Source organism: Capsicum annuum, chromosome 8, assembly GCF_002878395.1.
Source record: "Capsicum annuum cultivar UCD-10X-F1 chromosome 8, UCD10Xv1.1, whole genome shotgun sequence".
Taxonomy (NCBI): domain Eukaryota; kingdom Viridiplantae; phylum Streptophyta; class Magnoliopsida; order Solanales; family Solanaceae; genus Capsicum; species Capsicum annuum.
This window is the reverse complement of record NC_061118.1, coordinates 161,705,142-161,729,767: the sequence shown is the minus strand read 5'-3', so window position 1 is coordinate 161,729,767 and position 24,626 is coordinate 161,705,142. Positions and strand designations below refer to the sequence as shown.

The 24,626-nt window shown below is 33.7% G+C and overlaps 3 protein-coding genes across 3 annotated transcripts; all 3 read left to right on the top strand.

Annotated features, from left to right (window-relative positions):
- Positions 1-7,966: 7,966 nt before the first annotated feature.
- LOC107840042 (tobamovirus multiplication protein 1) lies at positions 7,967-14,344 on the top strand. Its single transcript, XM_016683757.2, has 11 exons — positions 7,967-8,374; positions 11,024-11,114; positions 11,203-11,255; positions 11,921-12,013; positions 12,182-12,253; positions 12,361-12,433; positions 12,531-12,576; positions 12,679-12,742; positions 13,525-13,578; positions 13,666-13,743; positions 13,911-14,344. Exons 1-11 carry the CDS (start codon positions 8,210-8,212, stop codon positions 14,001-14,003), a joined length of 882 nt encoding a protein of 293 aa, XP_016539243.1. The 5' UTR covers positions 7,967-8,209; the 3' UTR covers positions 14,004-14,344.
- Positions 14,345-14,597: 253 nt separating this feature from the next.
- On the top strand, positions 14,598-15,599 carry LOC107879428 (leucine-rich repeat extensin-like protein 5). Its single transcript, XM_016726467.2, has one exon. It carries the CDS (start codon positions 14,598-14,600, stop codon positions 15,597-15,599), a length of 1,002 nt encoding a protein of 333 aa, XP_016581953.2.
- Positions 15,600-19,155: 3,556 nt separating this feature from the next.
- Positions 19,156-24,325, top strand: LOC107840041 (ubiquitin carboxyl-terminal hydrolase 4). The gene is made up of 6 exons (XM_016683756.2): positions 19,156-19,593; positions 20,502-20,618; positions 21,460-21,558; positions 22,458-22,640; positions 23,200-23,381; positions 23,454-24,325. The coding sequence occupies exons 1-6, from the start codon at positions 19,477-19,479 to the stop codon at positions 23,854-23,856; spliced, it is 1,101 nt and encodes a 366-aa protein (XP_016539242.2). The 5' UTR covers positions 19,156-19,476; the 3' UTR covers positions 23,857-24,325.
- The last annotated feature ends 301 nt before the right edge of the window (positions 24,326-24,626 follow it).

Sequence of the window (24,626 nt, the reverse complement as noted above, 5' to 3'; positions counted from 1 at the left end):
TGTAAAACTTCATCACAAACTTTTACATTATACTTTGAATAAATGTTAATACACGATAATTGTTATTTAATTTAGGATGTGAATCTAACCGCTAAAGAAGATATTACTGAAGTGAATTTGGAAAATCAGAATTCTACTGATGTGACAGATGTTCAGGTATTTTTTTCGCTTAACACTCACTTTTTTTTACACAAAAAATATCGTTCGACGTGTTCGACCTTGTAAAAGTACGTATTGAGACTTAATGTTATTTCTCTGGTGCATAGCAAATTTTTTTGTGAATTTGAACCAACTGAAATGTATTGATTTGTTTCTCTAATGCATATCAATTTTTTTTATATTGATCCTATCATGATTTCTAACATAAATGTTGTAAGCATTATTATAGTTACACATTCAGATATTCTATGTATACATTACAAATTTTTATGTGTTCACGTAGGATGAAGTTGGTGGGACAATAACTGATTCAATACAATGTTGTAGATACAATTTTATTTGGTCTGTCAACACCTTCGACTACAAAGTAATTGGATGTTGGTGCTTCAAATAAAATGACCGAAAGACACTGGGACCTTCCAGACAGTCAGATTCCACCTGACTTCCCTGATGCTCAGGTTCGGGAGCTTCAAGCCTCAAAAGCAAAAGCAAAAGTATCTGCCAAACGAGAAACAAAGAAGTCCAGGATTTTAAGGTCACCATACATTTCAAAGTATGGTTCTGGCTCTAAGGATGCGGTTGATATCGATAAAGAGGAGAAGCTGAAGTATGCTTTTGATGGGTACAACATCAACCAAGATTTGCCTAACGAATTGATGATTGATTACTCCCAGTGGATTGTCGTATGATTGTTGAAAACTCATTCTACCAAGTAAGAAATTTGATATTATATTTTTGCCTAACAATACTTTGCCATCTTAATCTAAACGGTTACTGTCATGTGTAATCAATGATTATTTTCAGGAAAGAGACGGACAACCACTATCGAGTAAATGCTTCTGGGTTAGGTTACAGACAATTGGACTTTCGTTGCATACCCACAGTCAAAAAATTGATTTTACTTGATGTCCGAACGCAAGACATGCTGGAACGATGAGGTAACTTATTCTAACTATTGTCCATATCATAAGTTCTTTTGCTGATACTTAATATTCAACAATAGCATAACATAGCATACATGAAAACGTATGTATAATAACATATTATACATGTTAGCCAATGTATAATAACATGTCATACATGCAGTATTTTTCATTATAATTTCTTCAACTTTAACCAACATGTCATATATAATACTATGTAACAATAGCATAGCTGTATATCATACATCTACTCAACAATTAAGGTTAAAGCTACTGATTTCTTTGATTCATTTTTACTATTTTAATCTGTTTTCACTTGTAGTATTTAGATGTGATCTTCTACCACTTGAGAAAGAAATTAAAGATTCAGCTGAGTGATAATTATAGATATACAACGACAAGCTGCTTCTTTAAAACATATATTGAGAAGACACATACTCGCTATTATCCAACGAAACCGGCAGTTGACCTATCCATGCAACAAGACTATGCAGAATCAATTGTGGTGGCTAAGAATGAAGATGCTATTGTTAATATAATTCAGGAATTCTGTATGCCTGCTGGATTACCATGGTATATGGTTGGTGAGGTATATGTTCCAATTAACTGGGGTAAAGAATTTCATTGGTATTGGCTGTGATTGTTTTGAAGGAAAGATTAATACGTGTGTATGACTCACTGTCAAGTAAAAGGGAAAAAAAACCTCCAATTGAAATACAAAAGCTTGCAGTTATGCTTCCAACTTACTTGTCAGACAATGGCTTTTATGATAAGACCGAGCAAACTGACTGGCCATCACTTGAAGCTTACAAAGGGAAGATTACTCAGTAAACTGATCTTGTAAATGAAATCTCATTTGATGTTGACTATGTGCAAAATATCCCACAACAAGCATCTGATAGTTTGTAAGTAAATTACAGTTTATTTTTCATGCATAATAATGTTAGAATTGATTCACTGATTATTATTTTTCTTTTCAAAGCAGGGATTGTGACGTATTTGTGTGTGCCTATGCAGAAATATTAAGTGAAGGACTACAAGTTCATTCATGTGGGTTTGATTCTGCATGTCAACATGCACGCTATGCTTCCTTACTGTGGCATTACGGAGTGGAAAAGGCAAATGAAGGGTGCACGAGTGATAATGAAGATCCGCCTCGACCAAGGAAAAGTGTTATCGAAGAAATTGAAGCAAATGCAATTGTTACTTTGGAGTAGCAATGTTTTCTATTGTTGGCATTTTGGTGTTTAATGTTATACATTTCCAGTAATACTTTCTGATGGTTAATGAACAATTTATGTATGTCTTTTTTTTTTTAAACAATTGATTAGCAGTTTCTTACACAATACTGTTATGATACAAACTTTTTCTTGGTCGAATTTGAGTTTGTCTTATATTCTTTTTTAACAACGTGTACAAACAAAAATAAAAATATATTGCCATTGCATTTGAACACATAATATTTTTACTGTAATATAAATTTTCTTAAGGTAAAACTACATTACACTAATAATTAATACGTTAAATATATGTTACACATAACATATATTCCTATTGTCACACTTTATATTTTCTTAAACAATTTTTTCAAACATAGTTTAACAGAATCACTTTTATAAAGTATTACACAATTTCATACAATGATACAAATGTATAATCTAATTTATACATTCTTAAATGAACAAAATACACAATTTCATACAATGATACAAATGTATAATCTAATTTATACATTCTTAAATGAACAAAATCATTCTTTATATAAACGTATAACGTGTAACAATTAATATTGATTAGAATGACATTTTTCCTGTGAAAGAAAATACACCAACACAATGTATAACGCTACATCATACATTTCTTACTAAGTAAATACTAACGTATAATAGTTCATACAGATTATGTTTCAACTATTTTTTAAGTGAAAGTTATATTTCCAGTCAACATAACACATATACCAATCAGTTGGAAATTACAGTGATATGGTTACGAAATATGATAAATAAAAAATTATGCAATCTGTTCAAATACATATAAATATAAATATTAAATGAACAAGTGAAACTCAAATAGCAACCAAAAAACTTGAAATTAATTGTTCTAGCATTCCAAAGAAATCTAATTAATATGATTATACTACTAAAAACAAACAAACCATCAACATGTAGAAAAACATATTATCTTCATCATGATTCCTTTGGAAATAAACCACAAGTCCTACGATTGTGACCGGCTCTTCCGTATTTACCGCAGCGGTTTGAATTTGAAGACAATGATTCACTTGATTTCAGATGCCTTCCTTTTTTTGGCCTACCAGGAGGTCTTCGATATTTGGGCTGCAAAATTTATTCATCATCAACAAAACATGGAACATTCCAATCCTTCTTGTCTGGCATTGGAACTATTGTGAGTTCATATGTCTTCACTATGGTTTGTGGCCTGTACAATTCAGAACAATAACGACCATAATCCTTTACATCCACATTTTTACTTTTTAATACGGCAATTCCACGTGGACAAGGTATTTCATCAATTTGATATCAGCCACAATTGCACGTGCCACGCTCAATATCTACAATGTACCTCCGTCCCGAATCATAAAACACAATAAAGATAACTCCCTGCTGGTTTAACCTGTTACCAAAAGGCATAACATGTTTCAGATGCAAAAATATTAATATACACTTAATGTAAAACAAAGTTTCTGTTCCATAATTATTTTAACACATACCGTCATCCACAAAGCTTTAACACCATTATGAGTTAGAATTTCTTCAAATTTTCTGTCAAGAGTTGTATTTGTGTACGATGCAATTTCGTTGTTCTTACAATTCCATGCAGCAAATAATATTCTAACTTCTTCTAGGAAACCTAGAATAGGAAGTTTTCTAGCCTCAACCAAACAACCATTAATACAGTCGGCTATATTTGTAGTCATCATTCTACCTCTATTTACAGGAGAGTGACACCGAGTCCATTTTTCATACCCAGCTTTCTCCAGATATTTCTTAACTCTTTGATCAACCTTAGCAGCCTTTGACATAATATATTCAAAATCTTTTTTTTTATATAAGATTTAGCCATAGAATAATAAAGGTCACTAAGTCTATCTTTTCTTTTCCTAAAATGGGTGCAAACGTTTTTCCATAAATGCCATATACAAGCTAGATGAGGGACATTAGGATAAACAATGTTTACACCTTTTATGATACTTTCATTTCTGTCTGAAACGACACACATGTGGTCTCTTTCACCAAATGCCTCTCTAAACTTTTGAAAAAATCAAATCCACGTGTTGTCATTCTTCGAATCAACAACACCGTAAGCTAATGGCAGAATACAACCTACATATAAATTAAAATGTCAATTATTTTTTAAAAAAATAAACTCAAGGTTTGATTTATACATCAATGTATAAGATAATATAATATATAATAAATAACAAAAAAAAAGTACAACACGCAAAAAAATAAACACACAGTACCTGCACCATCTAATATGCTTGCCGATTCAAATGTTCCTTTATATGGACCGCTTAAATGTGCCCCGTCAACAACAATAACAGGTCTACAAAATTCAAAACCCCTAATCATCGGACGCAATGCAATAAATAAGTATTTAAACTCGTTATCTACTGCCACATGCATCCGAATGTGCGATTGAGGATACACTTGGTTCAACATATATATATATATATATATAACGAGGCATTTTTCTATATTCATCTGTTGGTCCACCTCTAAGCATCGCAATCGCCTTCTCTTTTGCGCGCCATGCTTTCATGTAGTTAATGTTGACTCCGTAAACAGCTTTCATCTCTTCGATAATGTCCGCGGAGGTGTGTATTCTTTTGTGATTGATTAATTTTGAAGCAGTAAATTCACTCACAAAGTTACTTGTCGCAACCACATTATTCAGCACTCGGTCCCTAAAACTGCACCTATGCTCCGAAATAAATATTTTAATCACAAACAATTTCGATTCATTCATACAAGAGGCCTTCATGACCCACTGGCAATCTTCGTTACGACAAATGAGTACATAACTGCATCAAGATATAAAAACTTAGTCATTGTATTAACTAAAATTATTAATCTTGAAAATATAAAAAAAAATAAATTTATTTCAGCAACTGTCCAGTAATATTATACATATCTCTGAATGTGTAATCTACATTACACGTACTTTCTGCAACACATTTATATAAAAAAAATCAAATAATACAACACATTAATCAAAGAATTAAATTTCATAAAGTATGTATTCATGTTATCAGTACAAATCTGCAACAACAAATAAAAACTTAATCAATGTATAAAACAGAAATATTAAAAATTAAAATATTAATAACATAAACACAAAAACTTTCAATGCCACAGTTATATTATACATATATCTGAATGTATAATTTAAATTATATATTCAAAATTTTTACTTAAAAAAACAGTAATAACAGACAAACGAGTTAACAATCTATTAAACCAATGCATCATACATTTCTTCACCTGGCATGATTTAATTATACATTATCCAACACATAAAATATCATCTTATACATTCGTATGATAGTATTACATATCAACAGTTAACAAAAACACACAACATAAATTTCTTAACATAAAAAAATTCAATATGTTATAAGATCAGGAGATACAGTTGATATCATACCTTTTTTTGTCGGATCATTTCGCTTTTGTGTTGAATCCATTCGCTATTGGGTGTCTTGCCATTACTGAAACAAGAGTTTCCTTATCCTTGTATATCTGACTCACAATTATTCCAGCGTTCTTGCAATTAGTAATGAAGTTTTTAGCTTCCATTTCAGGCACATATAGAGCATACTGATTATCCATTTTAACAACTGTTAACGCAACCGAATCATATTCACTATCCTCGATACACATTACAGAACCAGTGGCTTTATCAAACTCTATTTCACTATTGGCTTTGTCGTAACTTGAAATACAAAGCGAAAAATTAACCAAACCAGCAAGTTGTTTCTTCAACTCAACGTAAACCCTCACTCCATTGTCTTTTCTTATTACAATTGGAGAAGAGTTTCCTTCAACCAAATATTTCACTTCAATTTTTTTACTCACTTCGTCTATATCCAACTCTATGGCGATAGTAGAAATCAATTTCAATAAAGTAATACTTTTCGAAACAATTATTGCATTATTTTTGTATGACTTATAACTAGTTTCTGACTCCCAAATTCCAGAATGTCGCAGAAATATTGGGATATTCATGTTGCTTTTTGAATTTTTGAAGAACATACGTAGAATAATTTTGTTGCTTTTTAGAATTTTTTTTGAAGATTTTTTTTGCAGCAATAGAACCTTTTTCTTTTCCAGATCTTCAATCAAATAATACAGAAAATAAAATTTGACTTGTATATATCTTTTTTTTTGAAATTTAAATTTCAGTTACTAGTTTTATCCATATATGAGTTAATGATATCTAATTATTACCGTTAATTAAGGAACAATGATATAATTACTGATTTCAATTACCTTAAATTTAGGAATTAACAGTTTCATTATAACATTCCACCAATGTATAATGTGTTGGCTATTGTATGAGTATATTTGCCAAAATTCGGGAGAGAGAAAATAAGAGGGGATTTTGTGTAATTACTTTCTTAAGTTAGGGGATTTATGTTGTTTACATAAAAAATATAAGATCAACCACTTTGAAATACACTAGGCTTAAGTTTCAGAATTTGCTACTCCGAGGCCCAACGGGAGAAAGAAGTGATCCGTTGCTATGGGGCCTCATGATTGGTCTATAAATCGAGCCCAATCGAGAATTTTTCTCGTAAAAAAAATATAAATCTCAATTCTTTTAGAGTGAATTATTTCCTATTCAGCTCTTTTTAATATTATTAAAAATTCTTGATTTAGTTCATATGGATACATCACTCAGTTTTATATGAATAGATTATGTTTTTTTTTTTTAAATATATCACTTAAATTTATATAGATACATTGTACTACTATTTTGTGATGTATTCATGAGTTTTAAAGAGAAAAAAAAAAATGAAGTTTATATAAATATTTAAAATAGTTGATATTTTAAATATTTCTGATTAGTCAAATAGTTAGTTTTTCTTATTTTCCTTCGGACAAAAGCAGTCCGACAAAAACAATGAGTTTTTTTAATTTTTTTTTTAAGAAAACAAGAAACTTGTTGATAATAAGCTACCGAAAAGAAGATAAACAAGAGAGATTTTGGTAGGATTAGAGGTGTGTAAAAATCAGAAAACTAATTTTCCAGATGATTAAATTAAATAAAAAATTATTAATTTACTTATATCGAGTTATTAAGTTGATAATTTTTTATAATATTTTTATAAATTATTTTATTGAGTTATTAGTTTGATTTATGATTCAATGAAATTATATTAAAATTATGTTTTTTATCTTAATTATATAATAGTGACTTACATTTTAAACATTTTATGGTTATATTGTCTTAGTACCACTATTTTTTATTTTTACTTTTATGAACGAAGATAGTACATATATAAACAAATAAAAAATAATTATAAAAGAATATTTTCTTATTGATTGAATAAAAATTATATTATTAAAAAAATATCAACTAATAAAAAACAATAGTAAATTTCTTATTAATTTAATATATTTATAAATTAAAAATTCATACTCACACATAAAAATAGATCGAACCTCGCATCCATGATTTGACCTAATAATTTAATTTCTAACAAAACTAAATATTATTTAATTTCTTTTCTAAGTCTTAGTAAAAAAATTATCTAATACATAATGGAGGATGACAGTTATCCTATAGATTCAATCGAGGTGCTCATAACTGGACAATACAATTATAAAAGAAAAAAAAAAAAAGAAAAAAGATGGAACCGGCCGCGAAGACATATCAAAAGGTTGGTCCTCGTAGACCTGGGACTTCACACGTGTTTAGTACACTTGTCAGTTCATCCACCCACGTGCGCCCCCTCCCTTCTCTTTCACTTTGAACAAACAAACAAACAAAGAAACCATCGTATATAATAGCAGCGACATACTCCATCACTCCCATTCAGACCTTTTTGTCTCTTTGATTTTCTTCATCTGTATCAGCTCCATTTCTGTTAAGCCATAATAATGCTAAAATCTAAGAGCTTTTTTCTTGAATTAGCAAAGGGTTACGATGATGGAGTTGACATCTTTGGTTGGTGGAATCGAATGTTGAAAGCCACCGATGACGGCAAACAAGGCATTTTTTACGCTCTATGTGCTGCTTATGCCTTTGTATCCTTCATTGCTCTGGTACGATGCTTTTTTTTTTTTCCTATTAGGTTAACTCATTTATGACACGAGATTTATTGTCTAATCTTATTGGATTGATCTTAATGCTAGCTGATGAAGTGTTTTACTGTTTGTTTGTTTTAACGACGAATCCATAATTAAATTTGTTTTGAAACCCGATCTTTTATGAGTGAAATTTGTCTATCTATAACTTATTAGGTTTGTTTCTTGGAGTTTTGAGTGTGTACCTAGGGCTAGTTATAAGGTCGAGGTTGAATTTACTTGTTGATAAAATTTAAGGAAACAGCTATGCCCTAGAATGAATTGTGATATGCCGGGCCGAATAAGTCAACTCTATTCTCTACTTGAAACCTATGAAGGATTTTAAGGGAGATAAGATAGGGGCCTCTCTATAGGATATACCATGCATCTTGCAGCCTTAGGACGAGTGTACGATTCATCATAGCAGCACCACCAAATGGAGGTGGGAAGCCGTCGTGTAGGTTGGGCGCTAGCTAGTGTTTTCCTTATACTGATTTTAGTTTTGGTCCTTCCCCTTGTTTATTAGTTTTAGGAAAGTTGCTCGAGTATTTCTACGATGAATGGAGTTCCCTGTTATAGGATCCCTAGTAAAGCCAATTTAATGATAGCCGCTTATTTGGGTAAGAAGATGATAACTCCTTTTAATTGACAAGTGATCTAATCTACATTTCAATGAGATAACCATTCAAACCACAAGGGTATTTGGATTCACGTGCTTTGATGAAATTCTAATGAAGGATAAGGAGATCATTTTATTGTTTGAAGGGGAAACAAAAGTTTAAAGTAAGTCAGCTTTATACATTTTTGATAAGTTGGCTTTTCCTAAAATACTCACTCCTTATCAAATGCTCAAAAAAGCAAGAAAATTAGCTCTTCGGTGCATTTCCTTTCCTAATCATTCCATGGCAACCAAATGGTACAGTCAGGTTTAGACATTGACTTCTTTTAATAGAGGAAAGTGGTGTGTATGCAGCCTTATTCCTACCTTGTGAAAGTAGAGAGGCTGTTTTCGGAAGACCCTTGGCTCAAGTAAATCATATCCAAAAACAGGTAAGGAAAGCAAGTACAGTAGTGAATAAGCCATGCTAAAAACAATGAAGAAGAGAACCACAGAAACAACAAATACTACGATAATCACATAGAACAATGAATGGAATGTCAAAGAATTAAATTTATAATAATAAACCATTAGGAGTCCTCCCAAAAGGTAATACCCCTTCCTTTTGGAGACTGAGGAAGTGTTTCATAGTCATGTGGGGTAGTAGCGTAATCTGGAGATTGACAGAGGGTTGAATTTACCACACTTAACCTAATCTTCTTCCTTCTAATCCCAACCGAACAAGTGGTTCGCACTGGCATGGAGGTGAATTCTGTCTTTTCTTGGTAATTGAGAAACACTTTGGTGCGAAAATTTTGGATATGCCAGCTTAAATCCCATTACATTGAACTTGAGATGAAAGCTGGAAACCTTGACTGGTAAACTATCCACTAGATTTTTTACTGCCAGGGTCGTAAATTAGTTGGCAGGTAAGGAAACCTAGAGTTACATTCAAAGATACAATTTGCGGATGACCGAATACTCTTGGTTTCCTACTAATCACTATTACCAAATTGATGGTTGATGTTTGATTACCGGTTACCTAGGTTTTATATATGAGTTTGTTGGCTGCCTTCTAAAGTGGTTTGAGGTTCTTGGTTACTAAAACCCCTTAACTCATGTCTTCACCTAAGCAGGAAACATATTGTCAAATAAGTTGAATTCTGAATTCTACTTAACTGAGAATTCGTGCGTAGCTTGAATAAGCAACTTATACTATGCATCGACAGCACCAAAATCAAAAAGATTATACACTTTCAGACTTTCAGTCTCCGGCTCTCCTCAAAATCAAAAAGATTATACACTTTCAGAATTTCAGTCTCCGGCTCTCCTCTCCTTACTCTTTGCAGTGATTTCCACAAGAGGCCAAGAGCCATGGAAATGAGCTTAAAGTAAATGACAACATGTAAGAGAGATAGACTTGTTAAGACAAGTCATTTCCAATTTTGATTCACGCAACTAGATCATTAGGTTCTAAACACAGGTCTAGGCTCGAAATAGAAAAGATTGCACATTTTTTTGTAAACCTGTATAATTGACTCAAGTATTGCAACAAATAGCCTGTACTTTCAAAGGATTATTTAATCAATTAAAAGTCAATAGTCCTTCCGACAAAGCTAAAAGGGATGATGAAAACAAGAGTCTTACACTGATTGCAATGCCATCATACAAAAAATGAAAAGAAGAGGAACACATTAAAAGATCTGCCAGTAAATTTTGTTTATCCTCCTTTCCTTTTACATGTGATTTTTAGTTTTTGTTTTTATGCTTTCCATTCAAGGGGTATGTGTGTTTGTATTTCATAATGTTCAGCAGGAGAGGGGTTATGAAAGGGGTGACACTTGTTGCTAACTTGGGTTGTTACAATTTTAATGATCTGCACGCTGCAGCTTTTTTGAATACTACAGTCAGTTTGCAAAAAAATGAAATTCCAAATTTCCATCAGCATTCCCGCTAGCTTGTCTTGACGAGGCATATGCCAAATTTTCGGAATTTATCATCTCAGCATGTTTCCATGTGTTGTATTACAGGTACAACTCATCCGCATCCAGTTGCGTCTTTCTGGAATTGGTTGGACAACACAGAAGGTTTTTCACTTGATGAATTTTGTTGTCTGTGGATGTAAGGTTTACTTTACTTTTCTCAAAGTTCTGCTAGAAACTGTTCATACCAAGTTATTTTAATGCTCATAACAAACGATTGTTGGCAGTGAGAGCAATTTTATTTGGTGTCTACAGGAGTGTGTTCTATCTGAGACCAAAAGTAAGTCTTTTCTTTCCCTTTACTTAACCATTCTGATTCCTATAGGACAATTTCAGTTTCTCCGAACTGCTGGCAAATAATTTGATAAGTAGAGTACTATTGACTCCTAAAACTTCTAGAATGAACTTTCAAGGGAATTACACTGCAAGAGAAGGAATTTTAACTCATGAACGTCACCATTTAAGTAGCATTCATTTAATGTTGATGAAACAATCATATGCAAGAGCCTGAACTGAACAATTTGTCCTTGTTTAGCATCAACTCATGCTGCGAGCCTGTGAGTTTAGTGTATAGTGATGTCTGGACATGATATTTAGGCACTCATTTTGCATGTTCTCTAATTACTGTCAGTTTGGACTGTCTTGTGAGCAATTCCCAGTGCACAAACAGTCAAATTGCCCGTTTCTACTACTCCCTCCTTTAGTGTCTCTCTTCATATTCCATTACTCCGTAGTTGATATGAACCCATTCCAACCTTAACAGACCAATCAGCTCTTGCTGAATTTGATTGCAGGATACATATTAGGACAGCGTCGCTTTTATTTTTAAAAATATCCAATGCATCAGAACTGGGGTCCAAGTTTACTTCCAAATTTTTTTTAATGAACCGCCATTATGGCATTGTGCTTTGTCTGCTTAGCTAAATCCAATCAACATTTAAACAGGCACTTGAGATGATGCTGCTGGATCTCCCTGGTCTTCTATTCTTCTCCACATATACACTACTAGTTCTCTTTTGGGCTGAAATATTTCATCAGGTAATGCAATTTGGTTCTCAAAAGGTTTATAAGTAACTATTCAAGACAAGATATTTTCAAGGGAATCATGTTGGATTGTTCACCATTTTCCTTGTGGAAGAATCACTAGCTACCTTAATTATTTTCATCATTGATCAAGCCTTACTCGTTGCTTATTATTTTTCACAGGCAAGAAACCTTCCAATTGATAAACTTCGACCTACATATTATGCAGTTAATGCAGTCATATATATTATACAGGTAGTTCGTCGGAGTACTTTTCGCTTCACAGAAATGTATATCCATGCATAACCAACGAAATCCTTTCTGAGTTTCCTCCTATTTATGTAACCATGATATGGCTGCAGATATGCATATGGATCTTCATTAGGGTTGGTTCAACTTCGGCTGGTGTTGAAATTGCAAAACTCTTTCTCGCAAGTCAGTGCGCTCTCTCTCTCTCTCTGCATGCAATTATTACTAGTCCATTGTAGTATACTATCTTAGTTTAAAAAATCTGATTTTGCACTTTCTGCAGTTATTTCACTTTGTGCTGCTCTGGGATTTATCATGTACGGTGGAAGGTAATTGGTGCCCCAGTATTGCACAAGTGACTGTTTTCACTTTCCTATATCCATGTTTCATGAATTGATCCTTTTTCCTTTTCCTTTTTAATCTCTCTCGAGGTTGTTCGCAATGCTTCGACGATTTCCTATTGAATCTAGAGGCCGTCAAAAAAAGCTTCATGAGGTTTGTACATGATATAGCTGGGGTCCTTTTCTTTTCAATCATTTTCTTGACATGTACACTGCTTCAGTCAGATGCAAAGCTACATATCATTTTGGTCCTTGCTTTTGCCTCCAAAACAGATGCATCCTTTTGAAGCTTTTTTTGGTATTAAGTGCTACTGTTTATGCTCAACCTCTTAATAGTGTCTTCACCATTTAGCTACCAGAAATCGAGTTCCTTGCCGCATCCTTTATGTTCGTAGTTGAGATAATAGTTGCTATAATCTGCATTATCAAAAACCAATAAAGTAAGTAAGGAAGGAAGGTGCTATTTCCAATATATAAAGAATATAACTAAAGGATTTACCATAAATAATATGTTTAATCAATGGTAGGTAGGGTTATCATGTATCTATACTGCTTAGGGGATACATGTTAAACAATCCAAGAATACTGCCTTTATCAAAAATAAAAGAAGCTAGGATTTATGATTACGATATTAATATCGGCCAATCGATCAATTGTGCCTTAAGTGCAAACCAATTGATGGTCGAGTACCTGATCATATGTTCTATACCCTGTCATTTAGGAAGATTCTGATTGAATAGGGAAGATCTATTACTGGGGGAGATTTTTTTCCTTATCCAAATGATTTTCTACTCTGTAGGATAACATCGAGAAATATTGAGCATTCAATGTGGTTTGGTATAATTATAAAGGGAAAATTAATTATGAAGGAAAAACATAATTCCTGTATAAATGATATGTGATCTGCTTTTGGTTTTTAATATCTTTTATTGGCAGGTTGGTTTTGTGACTGGTATTTGCTGCACTTGTTTCTTGATCAGATGTGTTGTGGTAAGTTTCCGCTATATGTGGGGTTAGGCATATTTGGTCCTAGCTAGCATGATTAGGAGTATTCATTTCCCTACTATTTCCTTTCAGGTTGCGATTTCTGCTTTTAATGGGAGCGCAGACGTCGATGTCATTGACCATCCCGTTCTCATTCTCTTCTATTACCTGGTAATTTAATACTCAATAGCTGGTGAAACATTTATGCTAAGGTTTATTTTTACTTTTATTTATCCTGATCATCCTATATAATTTTCAAGCTCCCTTTAACGTCTTCTTATAGGCCTAAACAACGTTTCACAAAATGATCCATCTGTTTTGTATATTTGATTGTTCAGGTGGTGGAGATTGTGCCTTCTATTTTGGTGCTTTATATCCTGCGCAAATTGCCTCCAAAACGTGTATCGGAGCAGTATCATCCTATTCAATAACTCATAAAAAAGCTATCCCTGATTTTAGTGCTTCACAGCTTTAGTTAGAAGAAGCGCCATGCAACCAAATCACTAAATATATTTGCAAATTTCTTTGGTTGTTGCTTACAGTTTCTTTGTGTTGCTTTTATTGGTTTTGGCGTTTGTCTCCAGTGACGGGGAGTTGATAGTTTGATACCCAACACCGCTGTTTAGAAGTCTTGAACTATGTATTATTCAAAGTGTGACATAGAAATTAGAATTTGGATATGTTTTGTTGGAAAAATAATTGGAAGTTAGGAGAAGCAGCCCTTGCCAGGCAACTTGGTCACTAAAAATATTCACATCTTTTTTTCTCTTAATACTTTTTGGCCTTTTTTTTTCTAGTCATGAGAAAGAGTTTTAGTCTGATGTTAACTCAGTTGTTTAGTCGGTCTTGAACTATAAATTATTCAGTAACAGAGAACTAGAATTTGGATAGAACTAAAAGAGTAGCTGTTTGTAGTTTAATGGGACTCGAAGTACTGTTATATTCATTGGTTATTTATTTCTACTCATATTACTCTCTCAGGTAAATTGTTCACTTTCCTGAAGCATGGCGAGAAATAGCACATTATGTGTATTTCTGTTCTTGCTCATTTGCGTGAGCGTCGCCGCGGCAAGGGATATTCAAGAAACTCCATTTCCGTCTTCGTATTCAGCACCAACGCTAGACTGCTATCATCCCCGCCCGCCCCACCACAAGCACCATCCACCCCATCACAAACACCACCCGCCCCGCCGCAAACACCAACCACCCCATCACAAAGGACACCACCCAAATCACCCATCACCATCACCTCAAGTGCAGCCACCCCATACCGCTCTATCTCCTTTCCTGTTCATAATGCGGTTCCCCCATCGCATATAGGTTCACCAACTCATTCACCACACATGGCTCCTTCCCCAGGTGATGCTGTTTTGTCACCGCGTATCACACCAACTCAGCCACCGCACACGGCCCTATCTCCAGTTGGTCATGCGGTTCCGCCATCGCGAGTGGCATCACCAACTCAGCCACCATCGCAAATGGCTTCACCAATTCAGCCACCGCGTGTGGCTCCATCCCCAGTTGATACGGTTCCACCACCACATGCGGCACCAACTCAGCCACCAAGCACGGTTCTATCGCCGGCTAAGCTGCCATCAACTCCGTCGCCGAATGTCGCTCCATCACCAGTTGATAAAGGAGTTTTGCCACCGAAAATGGTTGCTCCGAGTCCAGTAGTTCATAATGTGGTGGCTCCACCACCGCACGCGGCTCCTATAACATCACCACCAAAGTCTGATTCACCCGTGGTTAATGCACCTCCATCGCGTCCCACTCCACATCCATATCCACCTCCTCCTCCACCAAGTGAGGATGAATCAACTAATTGCCCGATGGTTCTGATCAATGTAGAAGGGTGTGTATCAGATCTGATCAGGGCCTTTTTCAAATTTGATAAAGTTTCCATATCTACAGAATGTTGCAAAGTTGTTTCATCAATTTCAGACGATTGCTTTTACAGTGGATTCACCAGGGTACCAGTTTTCCTAGGTAAAGTAAGGAAGTATTGCAGTCATCATAAAGGCTGAAGCATGCTCAAACTTTTGAACAATCATTAGCAACTTTCAATTTTCCTCTTTTGTATTTTTGTTATTTAGATTTTAGCTTAGGACTAGCTAATAGTTCGTAGTAAAACTTTCTGTTAAGTTTTACTTAAATCCTCTGTTGGTTCATTTGAATCTTCAATATCTCTATTTTACCTTTTAGTTACTACTCCCTCTCAGTCCGTCTATATTTAACTTGTCATATTTGATATGGCAGACTCAATAACAGGCTATAAATAAAACGATAATTTTACTATACCACTTCGAGACGATTTGTGCAACTTTGGGAACTTGGTCAATACAGTAGTAAATACAGGTGGATCATTTTATTTTGAAGTTATCCAGTACTTCCCAACTTCAGAAATCCAAAGGCAACATGCAAATAGCCTTTATCTGTTGGTTACTAAATTGAAAACCCAAAAAGGGGGGCAAGAACTCAAATAGTAATATATTTCTGTTCGTGTTACATAAGAATAATGCATGCAAATGTAATTTTTATGGCCATTTGATAACGTAACACAAGTGCTCTTGTATTATAGAATCAATCAATTGTGACAAACCAAATTCATAGTTTCTTTAATTAATGAGTTCGTGATTAAATATTCATATATAATATAATTTACTGGATTTCTTGATACAAATATGAGATTGTTTCTAAATAAAAATAAAATATGATGAAACAATAGTTTTATTGATAAACGATGGGGTACAAATCTGTTCCTCCCTTTTCTTCTCTTTTGATTTACTCCATAATTCGAGGGCCGTTAGTGGCGTATTTCTTGAATGTATGGAGATTTGGATATGAATTTCTCCGTAATTTGAGAGTCGTTAGTGGCGTATTTTTTGAACGTAGGAGTATTTGGATGTGATGTGGATCTTCTTGATGTATTTGATTATCAAGAAGAGAGAGTTTTGATCTTTATGAATATCCGAAAAGAAATATCCCATGAATTATTTGATTATCAAGAAGAGAGGTTTTGATCTTTATGAATATCCCAATCTCTTTGTGAATATCCGTACATTTGTGGGATACTGGAGATGCCTCTTTAAAGAATATTTGTCCATAATTTAGGGTTTAGATTGAGTAATCACCAAGCTAGATTTAGAGCAAAGTAGCTGCAAGAACTCTAACCAAAATTGAACTCTTTTTTGTAGAGTCCTCAATGTTTACAAATGCCCCTGCTTCAAAGTTTGTCGGAGTGTAGACTTGATGAAACTCAAAGACGAGTCTTGAAGTACCGCTTCCATCTTTACGTTCCCGCGGCTACAGATTTGCATATTTGATATATGAGAGAAGAGATGAAGGGCAACATAATTTAATTCATGAAGAATAAACTTCAACCACAAATAAAAATATGAAGAAACAATAGTTTTATTGATAAACGATGGGGTACAAATCTATTCCTCCCTTGATTCATCTCTTTTAATTTTTTTCGTAATTCGAGGGCCATCAGTGGCGTATTTCTCGAATGTATGGAGATTTAAATATGAATTTCTCCGTAATTTGAGGGTCGTTAGTAGCGTATTTCTTGAACGTAGGAATATTTGGATTTGATGTGATCTTCTTGATGTATTTGATTATCAAGAAGAGAGAGGATTTTGATATTTATGAATATCCCATGAATTTATTGGGACTTTTTAGATCTTTGATCTCTTTGTAATATCCCGTGCATTTGTGAGATACTGTAGAACCTTTAAAGGGACATTTGTCCACTCTATATAGGCATAATTTAGAGTTTAGATTGAGTAGTCATCAAACAAAGGGACATTTGTCCACTCTATATAGGCATAATTTAGAGTTTAGATTGAGTAGTCATCAAACTAGATTTAGGGTAAAGTAGTCTCCAAGAATTCTAATTAAAATTAAACTCTTTTTGTAGAGTCCACAAAATTTCAATGTTTACATAGATTTAAACAAAATTTATTGAGTTTTTTTCGAGAATTGTAGGGGAGGGGGATGTATACTGCATAGGATGAATAGAGGTAGGATAATAATTTTGCATGTACTTTTTGATATATAGAAACTAAGAGAGGGCTATAATTTCGTAGAATGGGATAAGTCAAGTTTCTATGTTAATTAATGTGATTTAAAATTTTAAAAAAATGGCGATAAAATTTAACTGTAGGTGAGCTATAAGCAGCAATTTGTTTGCTTCATTTAAGTATATATGTTTTTTTTTTTTTTTTTTTTTTAATATTTCTTCCTTTAGATTATATGCCACCCTCCCCAAACAATATAGTTTGTCGTATTTCTAATTTTCTTAATTATTGTGCAATGCACGTAGAAGCAAATCTTATCTACATTCTTTTTTTATTTTCCTCAGAGAAAATCATTACATATTTGGCCACAGTAAAGGGTTTTGAATAATGAAAATACTACTATTTAATTAAAACAAATTAAGATTTAATTATTAGGACTTGACATCATGGGATTGAGAATATATTAGATATCTGTGACTTTTTCTAAGTACAGAAAGGCATTGCACCATATCTTCATAGACGACTTGTCTAATTATTTATTTGCCAAAGAAGGCAACAATAATATGTATAATATAATTTCATAGGGCAAAAATTTAGAAAGAGTAGCTGTGGTCAGATTTTATCTCTACCCTTACGTGGCGTAATACTATACTACGTAAAAGATGGTGAGTCAAACATCCATTGTAAAAAATATATATTATGTATATAGAAATAAATAATAAAATTATTTATTTTCAGAAAATATATATCCACCTTTATTTGACTAAATTATATATTAATATAATTTTTGAGATAATATCATTTATTTATTTGTCAAATATAAGAAAAAAGTAAATCACTTATTTTTTCGGGAAAAATCTATCCACCTCACCCCACAGAAATCTTAATATTTTTATTTAGATTACATGAATAGATGCTTTTCAAATTAATGTTTTTTATTTACTTATCAAATATTTTCTAAAAAAAAAACAAAGAAGAAAGAAATCACTTAGAAATCATTTGGTCATAAAAATTATTCACTGTTTTTTAGGATAAATTTTCATTTTATTTGAAAATCAATATTTTGTAATAAATTTTCAAATCCATCTTGAAATTATATTTTAAATTAAGAAAATCACTTATAGCTTATTTTCCAATTCATTTTTACTCTTAAACTTTTATTTAAGTAACTCTCAAATATTCTTTATAAAAAAATATAATCGAACACAAATTATTTCAACTTCAGTTCTATAAATTCTAAATTAAGTGAAAAGTGTTCCAAGTATATCGCCAACTTATACGTCCAAAAGTATCTCGGGTGAAAAACATTTTTCTTTCTGCCAAACACAGCCTAAAAGGAAAAACACTCTAATCTCCCAAATAAATCCCTTTTTATTTAAAAAAAATAATGATCTACTTTGACTTGACACAAAATTTAAGAAAATAAAGCAGACTTTTAAATTTTATAATTTTAAATTAAAATTGTATCAAAATACCAAAATACTCTTTAATTTTATAATCTTAAATATAACATTTTTCATTATTCGTTAAATATAACATTTTTCATTATTCGTTTTTAAACGAAAGAGCAAGTAGTGTAGTAGTAGTAATTAGATTAGTAGACTTATAAGCATAAGGTTGGGTCAAAGGTGGAGAGAGAGAGATAAAGAAAGAGATCTGTGAGGGATGGCTAATTTTCACCGCTTCTGCAAGCACGCCTAATGACACAATTCATTCACCAAATTTCAAACTCTCTCTCTCTACACAAAACCTCCAACACTCTCTCTCTATATATTGGTACAGTAGATAGATGAATTAGCCCCATTTTGTAGAAAATTAATCTGTTGAATTAGTAGAAGAAAGGAGCAGAATAGAGGAGTATTGGTATCTGGTAGATGGTCTCATGGGTGCAACGGGTTCCAAGCTCGAAAAGGCCCTCGGAGACCAGTTCCCCGAAGGTGAACGATATTTTGGTCTCGAAAATTTCGGAAACACTTGTTACTGCAACAGCGTCTTGCAGGTTTATTCTCTCTTCTTTCTCTCTCTATTTTTTGACCACATAAAATCTGGGTTTGCCTTGGATTTCTACAATAACCAAACTTTGCCTTGATCGGTTACTTCTGATGATTTTTGTTCTTGCTTAGACCTTGTTTTTTGTTTTCACTATCCAGTTTACGAATTACTACTCCCTCCTCTCATATTACTTGGCATGTTTGTCAAAAAGAAAAAAAAAATTGTCCCAAAATAATTGGCATGTTTAAAGAATCGAGAGATAATTAGACTCCTTTTTTCAACTTTACCTTTAGTAATTTAATGGAAGTAATTAGCTCAAATAGGTAATTATAATATTTAATGTGAATTTAATAGGGTCATATTAGTCAATTTACAATCCTTTATAAATTTCTCCTTTAAGAGTTGAGCAAAAGGCAAGCATGCCAAGTAATATGAGACCGAGAGAGTATAAGCTTAAGATGATTATTTGGATGCATAGTTTTACAATTTAATATTTTGCGAGTAATTCGATGGTGAAATTCGTTTGTTGTCAACAACAACAACGTATCCAATATAATCTAACAAAGTGGGGTCTAGGGAGGGTAGACTAGATTGTACGCAGACCTTTACCTTTACCTCTACCTTGAAAGGCGGAGGGGCTGCTTATAATAGACCCTCGGCTCGAGGAAAATAGTCCAAAGCAGTGCAGAAAAAAAGTTACAGAAGTACAAGAAATATCAGATAGTAACAAGGACAATAACTAAAGTACAAGACACAACAGACAGGAACAGAAAATTCTGTTTCTTGTCGGATAAACAGAAGTTCAGTTATGAATATTACGCTTGTGAGTAATTTGGGTGATAAAATACTTCATTTTAGCAGCGATTTGTCGTCTTCCATGTGATTATTGATTGGTCGTTTTCTGTTATGAAACAGGCGTTATACTTCTGTGTTCCCTTTCGTGAGCAACTGCTAGAGTATTATGCAAATAATAAGAGTCCTCCAGAAGCAGAGGAGAATCTCTTAACTTGTTTAGCTGAATTGTTCTCACAGGTACCAGATTCAATCTAAAAGTGTGGGTTTTCTATATAATAAATGGTGTTTTGAATGTTCGAGTATTCTGCTACGCTGAACGTGAATTTAATAATTCTCAGTAAAGTTATTACCTTATTTGATTTTTAAAAATTCTGGCAAAATTCGTGATGTTCTCCACGTGACATACTTAATTGAGGAATTTGGCAAGTCTAGTCTTAAGTGCCAGCTATCTCTGTGTCATTCAACCGAGCATATGGAAAAGGATGATACATAAGCGGGAGAACTCCGACTATTGTGGACTTATTTCCAATCAAAGTGCTAGTTTTGCATGTTCAGCAAGCATATTCCGATTGTCTTAAATTTAGTCAGATAAAACCAGGAAGTGAGGATAGCACTTGGTAGTGTAAGATTTTTATTTTACTCGATTAAAGCGGCAAAAACCACTATTTATTGGCTGAGCTAGGAATTAGGATGATTGATATGCTTGTTGAACTGAAGAGTCAATCCAAAGTGCTAGGGAAGTAAGTAAACGAAGACAACATGATAGCGTAAGAAATATAGAAAAACTTTAAACATTCTCTTCCAAACTCCCATTCCTTGAACTTTCATTTCTTTATTAGCAAACTTAAGAATTGAAAATAAGGATGTGCTATTGAGCAGTTAGCATTAACTGGGCATTTGTGCCCTTCAACCAGGTTAGTCTTTCCGTTGGTATCTACGGTTAAATTTCTGTTGAACGATGACTATTCAAGAATTATCATCAGGAAACAAAATTTCTACCCATGAGAATGGCATTTGTTTTAATTTAAGCTTGTTGAGAAGTTGTAGGCACGTTAATCTTCTTCTTGTTTTCATGCAGATAAGTTCACAGAAGAAGAAAACGGGTGTTATTGCTCCAAGGCGCTTTGTACAAAGAGTCAGGAAGCAAAATGAACTTTTCCGAGGTTACATGCATCAGGCACGTGTTTCTCTGTACATTTATGTGTGCTTGCTATTTGGTGGCAACCATCTAACATCTAGGCAAGATCCGTTTTTTGGTTAGATCGTGAAAGAACCAAGTATGACTTCTTGATCAGTTTCCTTAATCATGATGTTCTTGTAAGCTTCAAGAAAATGTTTAAGGAGCCATCACTATCTTTAAGTTCACAGAGGTGACTTATATCAAGAGACCCGCTTAAAAGAAAATAAGAAGAACGAAAGAAATATCATCTGGAACAAGAAAGAGAATACCCTAAAATTGTCAACTGGGAGATTTGTCATGCTCACTTTTACTTTAGATGCATAATTTAGTCCTAAGGTCAGTTTGAAATGAGAAACCTCTTAATCTCGGTCCTGAGTTCATCTTATGTGCTTTCACATTGGAAGCATGCACTCTTCAAGTTACATGGATGTTATATTGCATGTATCATTTAATTTGGAGCTTCTTCAATGTGCTGTGACCCATATGTCCTTATAAAATGTATTTTCTTGTCGGTTATTCGGTTACATCCTTAGTGTTTTTAAATGACTATGAGGAGGAGAAGAAAGAATTAGTTAGGAAGGTACTTAGTTGTAAGTCCTGTATTGCCCTTATAGATTAGGGATATCAGCCAAAATTATGGAGGGTTAAGTTAATATTCTTTTTAATGCTGAAGGGCCCAACTGCCATGAACAATGGTTTAAGGAAGCAAAGTGTGTAATTATTGTGATGTGTGATCTCTACTCCATTGCTATCCAGAATTACTAGGACACAACTACATGCAAAATCAATTCCTAGTTTATCTAGGTTTAATAAAGTTGATTTTTTGGTCATGCTTAATCAATTCCTAGTTTATCTAGGTTTAATAAAGTTGATTTTTTGGTCATGCTTTTTCTCAGGATGCCCATGAATTTTTGAACTTCTTGTTGAATGAACTCGTTGATATCTTGGAGAAAGAATCTCATGCAACAAAAAGTTTAACAGCAAGTTCTCCTGAAAAGGTCTCAAATGGATCATGTAATGGTCACACAAATGGTGTTAAGAAGGAGCCACTTGTTACCTGGGTGCACAAAAATTTTCAGGTAAACTATTTAACCGTGTTTAGAATTTTATCCTCCTTTTTGTCTATATATGATTTGACGATGTCAGTTTTAGCATCTGCGTGGCAGCGTCACAGGAGGTAGTGAAGGGGGGAAATCGAAGTTTTCTCTTGATTTTCTGTCAATGAACTTCCTTTATACTTTCATTTTGAAAGGAAAATAGATAAGATTCATTCCTTATCAAAAAAAATAAAAAAATAGGTCAGGTTTGTTCTATGTTGGGTTTTTTGGATTTGTACCTCAGAGGAGTTAGAGGAGCGGGACAAGGAGGAAATATGAAGTTCTCTTAAAATTCTATCAATGACATTATTTTGTGTAGTCATTTGAAAAACTTGGAGGCAAGGTCCTATATTGGTCTACTGAATTTGTATATGATGCTCTGGGTTCCATCAATAGACAAATTCATACATGTTTAAAATTATAAGTGCTTACTTCCTCCACTTTTGTGATGCAAATTTTGTATCCTAGGACTTTGCAAATGGTGAACTAGTTTCTAGATATAGTGGCTGCTTTACTGGTTTCTTTTTTATATGGAATGCAGGGTATATTAACCAATGAAACAAGATGTTTGAGGTGTGAGACAGTCACAGCAAGGGATGAGACATTTTTTGATTTGAGCCTTGATATTGAACAGAACAGTTCAATAACAAGCTGCCTAAAAAATTTCAGTTCTACAGAGACCCTCAATGCAGAGGACAAATTTTTCTGCGACAAGTGCTGTAGGTAAGTGCCTTCACCTTTTCCTTTTTAAACAGTTAAAATGGTGGGGAAGTTAGTTTCTTTTTGTGAATTCAGCTTGCAAGAAGCACAAAAACGGATGAAAATAAAGAAACCGCCACACATCCTTGTCATTCATTTGAAGCGTTTCAAGTATATGGAACAACTAGGTCGCTACAAAAAATTGTCTTACCGCGTTGTGTTTCCTCTGGAGCTAAAACTCAGCAACACCACTGAGAACACGGACTCCGAGTATTCTCTATTCGCTGTTGTGGTTCACGTTGGGAGTGGGCCAAACCATGGGCATTATGTTAGTCTAGTGAAAAGCCACAACCACTGGCTGTTCTTTGATGATGAGAATGCGGAGATCATTGATGAGTCTGCTGTCCAGACCTTTTTTGGCTCAGCTCAAGAGTACTCGAGCAATACGGATCATGGCTATATCCTCTTCTATGAGAGCCTTGCAGCAAGCACGAGCTGATAAGAATACTCGCATCTTGTGACCCAACTATCCCGCATGTGTCGGTTTAACTTATGGCATGTTTATCTTTCCCATTGTGTTCACTGGACTGGCTTAACGAATGTTTATGGTTCGGTGTACAACACAAAGGGTTGCAAGTATTTTGACTTGTTTTAACAATAAAGGGATATAAATCTTGGTATAGAAACTTCAAATGAGATGTTGACACTGTATTATTAGCTATGTAACTGCAACAACTTCCAATGAACAACATTGGGAGAACCCCAAAAGCAGGAATAAGTCAAGTTTCTCCTTTGTGTAATTTCAATCTGAAAAACACTAGTTTCATTTTGAGGTGCTGAGATGCACAATTATGGAGTATGATTCTGGTACTTAAGTCTCTTCTTTCTTACAACACTACAGCGGTCTGTAAAGTGAATTTTAACTTTTAACACACTACTCCTTGTTCTAATGCTTGATTCTTCATGGACCTTCGACTTCAATACTTAATATCTTTATTTCTTACAACAATGCGGTATAAAGTTAGAACACACTTAGTCTTTGATATTAGATACTTGGCCTTTTGTTCTAATAGTATGCGAGTATAAAGTTTATCTGAACCCAGTTAGCTTTTATCTATGCTCATATCTTAGAAGTAGTTTTCATGGGCTTCTCAGCTGAAATAACAATCTCCTGGGTACATTGCCTTTAATAGAAAGTTCAGTCTTGATAAGTTACAAACTGAAGATCTTTCTGTATAACATCAGATACATTTCCAACACTTCCGTCAT

Bases quoted from the DNA above. Each gene is read 5' to 3' on its own strand.
- LOC107840042 (XM_016683757.2), top strand. From the start codon at position 8,210: ATGCTAAAATCTAAGAGCTTTTTTCTTGAATTAGCAAAGGGTTACGAT. The intron at 11,256-11,920 runs GTAAGTCTTTTC...ACATTTAAACAG, and splicing joins TGTTCTATCTGAGACCAAAA to GCACTTGAGATGATGCTGCT. The intron at 13,744-13,910 runs GTAATTTAATAC...TTGATTGTTCAG, and splicing joins TCATTCTCTTCTATTACCTG to GTGGTGGAGATTGTGCCTTC.
- LOC107879428 (XM_016726467.2), top strand. From the start codon at position 14,598: ATGTGTATTTCTGTTCTTGCTCATTTGCGTGAGCGTCGCCGCGGCAAG.
- LOC107840041 (XM_016683756.2), top strand. From the start codon at position 19,477: ATGGGTGCAACGGGTTCCAAGCTCGAAAAGGCCCTCGGAGACCAGTTC. The intron at 19,594-20,501 runs GTTTATTCTCTC...GTTATGAAACAG, and splicing joins ACTGCAACAGCGTCTTGCAG to GCGTTATACTTCTGTGTTCC. The intron at 20,619-21,459 runs GTACCAGATTCA...GTTTTCATGCAG, and splicing joins TAGCTGAATTGTTCTCACAG to ATAAGTTCACAGAAGAAGAA.